Source organism: Coregonus lavaretus, assembly GCF_964263955.1.
Source record: "Coregonus lavaretus genome assembly, chromosome: 5".
Classification (NCBI taxonomy): Eukaryota; Metazoa; Chordata; class Actinopteri; order Salmoniformes; family Salmonidae; genus Coregonus; species Coregonus lavaretus.
Genome location: NC_139992.1, coordinates 74,548,592 through 74,556,304, shown reverse-complemented (window position 1 = coordinate 74,556,304; position 7,713 = coordinate 74,548,592). Strand labels below are relative to the sequence as shown.

Here is a 7,713-nt window from a genome sequence, read left to right as displayed (position 1 = left end):
ATATGTTCCCTGTAACATTCATAAACATTGTTTTCTAATTCATGTAGATGTGTAAATGTTGACAGATCAAGTTATCAGCGCCTGTATATACTCCATCCAGCTGTCTTCCCCGTTCTCTCTCACTCGCTCTTTTTGTTTTGTTAATTCAACTCAGTAAATGTGCAGCTTTTCATAAAACCATTAATCTTACAGCGTGCAGCTCATGTGTGCTCCTCTTCGCCCTGTAAGCCTCTCTCTAGTGTAACAATGTAATGGAGGGAGTTTATCATTGCGTTTGCCTCTTATGGACCTGATTCCCCATATGGACTATGGGCCTGATTCAGACTTTCATACGCGTTTTGATTTAAGCACTTCTCAGTATTGGTATTCAGACTTACCTTACGCAGTTGCGCAACAAGCTCTTTAGGAGTGGCTCCCAACATATTTCCTTACAGAGTTTCATTCAGTCCGTGCAATCCGGGATCCTTGGGACGTCCCTATTTATTTTACCTTTATTTAATGTCAGGTTGGATGTGGAGTGTCGCTGCACAGCTATTTTCAGGTCTCTCCAGAGATGTTAGATCGGGTTCAAGTCCGGGCTCTGGCTGGGCCACTCAAGGACATTCAGAGACTTGTCCTGAAGCCATCCTTGCGTTGTCTTGGCTGTGTGCTTAGGGTCATTGTCCTGTTGGAAGGTGAACTTTCGCCCCAGTCTGAGGTCCTGAGCGCTCTGGAGCAGGTTTTCATCAAGGATCTCTCTGTACTTTGCTCCGTTCATCTTTCCCTCGGTCCTGACTAGTCTCCCAGTCCCTGCCGCTGAAACGCATCCCCACAGCATTATGCTGCCACCCATGCTTCACCGTAGGCATGGTGCCAGGTTTCCTCCAGACGTGACGCTTGGCATTCAGGCCAAAGAGTTAAATCTTGGTTTCATCAGACCAGATAATCTTGTTTCTCATGGTCTGAGAGTCTTTAGATGCCTTTTGGCAAACTCCAAGCGTGCTGTCATGTGCCTTTTACTGAGGAGTGGCTTCCGTCTGGCCACAAAGGCCTGATTGGTGGAGTGCTGCAGAGATGGTTGTCCTTCAAAGTGTGAAAATTGAAAAAAAGGGTCAGATCCTTAAGGGGTTAAGGAGTTCCCACATATGCTGGGCACTTGTTGGCTGCTTTTCCTTCACTCTGCCGTCCGACTCATCCCAAACCATCGCAATTGGGTTGAGGTCGGGGGATTACGGAGGCCAGGTCATCTGATGCAGCACTCCATCACTCTCCTTCTTGCTCAAATAGCCCTTACACAGCCTGGAGGTGTGTTGGGTCATTGTCCTGTTGAAAAACAAATGATAGTCCCACTAAGCCCAAACCAGATGGCATGGCGTATTGCTGCAGAATGCTGTGATAGCCATGCTGGTTAAGTGTGCCTTGAATTCTAAATAAATCATAGTGTCACCAGCAAAGCACCCCCACACCATAACACCTGCTCCTCCATGCTTTACGGTGGGAACTACACATGCAGAGATAATCCGTTCACCCACACCGCGTCTCACAAAGACACGGCGGTTGGATCCAAAAATTCCAAATTTGGACTCAAGACCAAAGGACAAATTTCCACCGGTCTAATGTCCATTGCTCGTGTTTCTTGGCCCAAGCAGGTCTCTTCTTATTGGTATCCTTTAGTAGTGGTTTATTTGCAGCAATTCGACCATGAAGGCCTGATTCACACAGTCCCCTCTGAACAGTTGATGTTGAGATGTGTCTGTGACTTGAACTCTGTGAAGCATTTATTTGGGCTACAATTCTGAGGCTGGTAACTCTAATGAACTTATCTTCTGCAGCAGAGGTACAGTGGGGAAAAAAAGTATTTAGACAGCCACCAATTGTGCAAGTTCTCCCACTTAAAAAGATGAGAGAGGCCTGTAATTTTAATCATAGGTACACGTCAACTATGACAGACAAATTGAGAAAAAAAATCCAGAAAATCACATTGTAGGATTTTTAATGAATTTATTTGCAAATGGTGGAAAATAAGTATTTGGTCACCTACAAACAAGCAAGATTTCTGGCTCTCACAGACCTGTAACTTCTTCTTTAAGAGGCTCCCCTGTCCTCCACTCGTTACCTGTATTAATGGCACCTGTTTGAACTTATCAGTATAAAAAGACACCTGTCCACAACCTCAAACAGTCACACTCCAAACTCCACTATGGCCAAGACCAAAGAGCTGTCAAAGGACACCAGAAACAAAATTGTAGACCTGCACCAGGCTGGGAAGACTGAATCTGCAATAGGTAAGCAGCTTGGTTTGAAGAAATCAACTGTGGGCTCCACGCAAGATCTCACCCCGTGGGGTCAAAATGATCACAAGAACGGTGAGCAAAAATCCCAGAACCACACGGGGGGACCTAGTGAATGACCTGCAGTAGCAAAGCCTACCATCAGTAACACACTACGCCGCCAGGGACTCAAATCCTGCAGTGCCAGACGTGTCCCCCTGCTTAAGCCAGTACATGTCCAGGCCCATCTGAAGTTTGCTAGAGTGCATTTGGATGATCCAGAAGAGGATTGGGAGAATGTCATATGTCAGATGAAACCAAAATATAACTTTTTGGTAAAAACTCAACTCGTCGTGTTTGGAGGACAAACAATGCTGAGTTGCATCCAAAGAACACCATACCTACTGTGAAGCATGGGGGTGGAAACATCATGCTTTGGGGCTGTTTTTCTGCAAAGGGACCAGGACGACTGATCTGTGTAAAGGAAAGAATGAATGGGGCCATGTATCGTGAGATTTTGAGTGAAAACCTCCTTCCATCAGCAAGGGCATTGAAGATGAAACGTGGCTGGGTCTTTCAGCATGACAATGATCCCAAACACACCGCCCGGGCAACGAAGGAGTGGCTTCGTAAGAAGCATTTCAAGGTCCTGGAGTGGCCTAGCCAGTCTCCAGATCTCAACCCCATAGAAAATCTTTGGAGGGAGTTGAAAGTCCGTGTTGCCCAGCGACAGCCCCAAAACATCACTGCTCTAGAGAAGATCTGCATGGAGGAATGGGCCAAAATACCAGCAACAGTGTGTGAAAACCTTGTGAAGACTTACAGAAAACGTTTGACCTGTGTCATTGCCAACAAAGGGTATATAACAAAGTATTGAGAAACTTTTGTTACTGACCGAATACTTATTTTCCACCATAATTTGCAAATAAATTCATTAAAAAATCCTACAATGTGATTTTCTGGATTTTTTTTCCTCATTTTGTCTGTCATAGTTGACGTGTACCTATGATGAAAATTACAGGCCTCATCTTTTTAAGTGGGAGAACATGCACAATTGGTGGCTGACTAAATACTTTTTTCCCCCACTGTAACTCTGGGTCTTCCATTGCTGTGGCGGTCCTCATAACATTTACATTTAAGTCATTTAGCAGACGCTCTTATCCAGAGCGACTTACAAATTGGTGCATTCAACTTAGGATAGCCAGTGGGACAAGACAACCACCCTTTTGGGGGGTAGAAGGATTACTGTTATACTATTCCAGGTATTCCTTAAAGAGGTAGGGTTTCAAGTGGTGAGAAGGGAAGGTGGTCAGTGACTCCGCTGTCCTGGCGTCGTGGGGGAGCTTGTTCCACCATTGGGGTGCCAGAGCAGCGAATAGCTTTGACTGGGCTGAGCGGGAACTGTGCTTCCGTAGAGGCTAGCAGGCCAGAGGTGGATGAACGTAGTGCCCTCGTTTGGGTGTAGGGTCTGATCAGAGCCTGAAGGTAAGGAGGTGCCGTTCCCCTCACAGCTCCGTAGGCAAGCATCATGGTCTTGTAGTAGATGCGAGCTTCAACTGGAAGCCAGTGGCGTGTGCGGAGGAGCGGGGTGACATGAGAGAACTTGGGAAGGTTGAACACCAGACGGGCTGCAGCGTTCTGGATAAATTGTAGGGGTTTAATGGCACAGGCAGGAAGCCCAGCCAACAGCGAGTTGCAGTAATCCAGACGGGAGATGACAAGTGCCTGGATTAGGACCTGTGCCAGTTTCATCATAGCACTTGATGGTTTTTGTGACTGCACTTGAAGAACCTTTCAAGGTTCTTGACATTGACTGACCTTCATGTCTTAAAGTAATGATGGACTGTCGTTTCTCTTTGCTTATTTGAGCTGTTCTTGCCATAATATGGACTTGGTCTTTTACCAAATAGGGATATCTTCTGTATACCCCCCTACCTTGTCGGAACACAACTGATTGGCTCAAATGCATTAAAAAGGAAAGAAATTCCACAAATTAACTTTTAAGAAGGCACACCTGTTAATTGAAATGCATTCCAGGTGACTACCTCATGAAGCTGGTTGAGAGAATGCCAAGAGTGTGCAAAGCTGTCATCAAGGCAAAGGGTGGCTATTTGAAGAATCTCAAATATAAAATATATTTTGATTTGTTTAACACTTTTTTGGTTATTACATGATTGCATAGTTATTTCATAGTTTTAATGTCTTCACTATTATTCTACAACGTAAAAAATTATAAAAATAAAGAAAAACCTTTGAATGAGTAGGTGTGTCCAAACTTTTGACTGGTAGTGTATGAATGACATTACTGAGAGATGCCGCTTATGAACCTGAATGTCATCTGGCTGAATAAATATATTTTGAGACTACTTGAGTGTGTGCGTGCGAAGACAAGAGCCAGACACAGGTGACTTTTTCCAACACATAAAAGGAAATATGTAAAAAAACTGTTCATACTGAAGAACTTTATCATTGTAGACTATTTTACACTGGGGCAATCATATCATCAGTCATATTTCATATACACGGTTATACAGATGCACAAACAACCTCCTATACCTTTGCAAAGCCTTCACCTTGCAAAACGTAGTGTAAATATCCTTTCCATATAGTTATACAGTTGCAGAATACAAATCAGCATTAATCTTTTGTTGATTAAACTTGATTGAAACAATACTCTCAGACAACACATTTCAGAAATGGCAAATCAGCAATCAGTTTTATCCCCTCTTGATTATCTTATACAACAAATCACAGAGACAATTTTGGTAGAACTGTATAATAACACCACGTAATAAAGCATTTATAATGGATTAGTAAATAGTTTATTCATCATTAATCCATTCATAAGATGTTTAATATAGGTCCTTATAAACCCTTACTAATCATTAGTTAAGTCTTTTTGTGTGGCCTCATCTAAAGTGTGGGCTATTTATACTTTATAACATTTTGAGTGCAGTATAATTTCTCACAAAAAGATGGACATGCCATTGGTAGAGACATTCCAGCAGTATCTGATGCTCCTTAATGTCTCACAATAGCTTAGAACATATCAATGGTTAAATAATAGGCATAAAACACAGGATGTTAAAATAAATATATTGAACATTATTCACAAAAACTGTTGTGAAACAACTGTTGCAAGGACTTGAGGAAGAGTTGTAATGTGAACGTTTTGCTAATGTTGTTAACCTCGCGAATGCAAACAGAGTTTATTTTTGCGAGGGTGGAGACTTTGCAAACCGCAAATCCCAATTCCTAACGTGTCAGGACCCATAACCTATTCACACAGCTGACCAAATTACACAATATTTAATAAATGGATGGATAAATAGATGGAATAAAATGTTCAATATATTTTATCTCCATTGTGTGCTTATTGTTTAATCATTGATATGTTCTAGGGGCCATTTTGAGACCTTAAGGAGCATCAGATACTGCTGGAATGTCTACCAATGGCATGTCCATCTTTTTGTGAGAAATTACACTGGTCACTCAAAACAAAGTATTTATAAAGTATAAATAGCCCACACTTTAGATGAGGCCACGCAAAAAGAGTTACTAATGATTAGTAAATGGTTTATAAGGACCTATTTTAAACAACTTATGAATGATCTTATGAATCATTAAATACTTTAAAAGTTGTTTATAAATGTATGAATAACTAGGTTAATAAGATTTACAAATGTGGGAGTAATGATTCATAAATGATGAATAAACTATTTACTAATCCATTAAATGCTTTATTACGTGGAGTTATTATAAAGTTCTACCACAAATGTGTTTACAAACACATCGATACCATGGTTTTTAGAAATGTCATCTGAAATGCCAAGGGATGTGCATAGGTGTCAAGGTTCTTTTTGTTGGTTATTTCCTGTTCCCCTTGCTTCCTCCCTTGGTCAAGTGGAGTCTTCCAGATGTGTGGAATGTTGGTTTTCAGTTGGGAGGATGTTACAGCAGGACACTGGGGGAACACGGACAGACGGCATGGAAGCTTGCGAATGTCCAACATGCATGGGACCTCATTCAAATCTCAAAAACATGTATGGATTCATTTAGAAGAGACAGTACCCCGTGTTTGTGTGAAGGGGAGAGGGGGGTGGCTAGGGTAATAACATGTACAGTCAAAATGAACCAAGATAAAACTGAACTACATGAATAATAAGAGTGACATTCGAGAAAGATTATGTGAATGAAGTAGACAATAATGGCTAATAAAGTAGAGGAGTAAAGGAGCAGATAAATAACGGTGTTGAGGATGAGATCCAGATAAAGGGAGGCTGTGATGTTTGGGTGTTTTTCTTCAGTCTGTCCAGAGAGAGAGGAAGAGAATACCCACAAACAGCATCTGTAGTGTAGGGAAATAACTACAACAGAGGGACAACTAAGAACTACAACATCCATGAGGGATGGGTTGATGGGGGCACAGACAGTCACATGATGTAGAAGGCTGCAGTGCACTACTGGGGAGGAGATACAGTACTGTCTCTTTAAAACAAACATCTACAAAAATGTCGCTTCCTAGATAATACAGACATGACAATACTTATTAGTTTTTTTCGTTTATACAACACTACGGCTAGGTAGTCTGTAAGGGCAAAGTCTGATTGGCTGCTACAAGTCATGTGCAGTACAGAGGATTTTGATTGGCTGCTGAAGGTCTATGTGCAGTACACAGAGGTTTCTGATTGGTTGAGGTGCTTTTCCTTTCCGAAGGAATGATGGGAGTTTTCGCAAAAATGCATCGCCAGGGAGAAAGGGAGGGGGGAGAAGAGGGAGGAGCGAAAGAGAGGAGTCATTGGAGGGGAGGGGGGAGGGTGTCTATACAGGTACAGTGGACCCGGTAAGACACAGAGGGGAGGAGAGGAGGAGAAAGCAGAGGAGGAGAGAAGAGCTATGTGTTCCTTCATATCCTCAGTAGACCCAGGACACAGGGACCCACTGTGCAGTGGTACAGACCAGGTCTATAGCCTCCTCTAGGTGTCTGATGGTCTCGTCTATCTCGTTGTTGATTATGGTCTGGTCAAAATAATGGGCATAGGTCTTCTGAAGAATCTCTGACTCCTTCTGAAGACGCTGCAATGACTCGTCCTACAGAGAGAGAGAGAGAAAGGGGAGGAGAGAAACATAATGAGACAGAGACAGATGTCTTACCAATAAAGCACCATTCAATTAAACTGACAGAGAAAGAGGGAGGATATAGAGTGGATGGGTAGGGATTCAGGACAGTGCTTTGCTAGGCCTGGTGTTAAAGAAGGAATAGTAACCTTCACTCAGAGAAAGGAGTGAGCTGGTTTACTACGGTAACATACTATACAACACAATAGAGCACTACTGACCATGGCCAGCGTTTTCTCCACTCATACTTACTGGCAGCTTCCTGCACCACCTGGGGAGCTGAGAGCCATGCAACGGAACGCAAGACAAACAGAAAAACTGAATCTCACACACAGCATGCAAAATA

General features: G+C 42.6%; 1 protein-coding gene across 14 annotated transcripts in view; it reads right to left on the bottom strand.

Moving 5' to 3' along the window:
• Positions 1-4,691: 4,691 nt before the first annotated feature.
• Positions 4,692-7,713, bottom strand: part of LOC311129928 (peripheral plasma membrane protein CASK) — a 172,709-nt gene continuing 169,687 nt past the window's right edge. For all 14 annotated transcript variants that reach the window (XM_084162481.1, XM_084162488.1, XM_084162491.1 and 11 more), the window contains one exon: positions 4,692-7,340. In XM_084162481.1, coding sequence (XP_084018607.1) covers positions 7,164-7,340 — 177 coding nt within the window. In that variant the 3' untranslated portion in view covers positions 4,692-7,163. The remainder of the gene's footprint in view (positions 7,341-7,713) is intronic.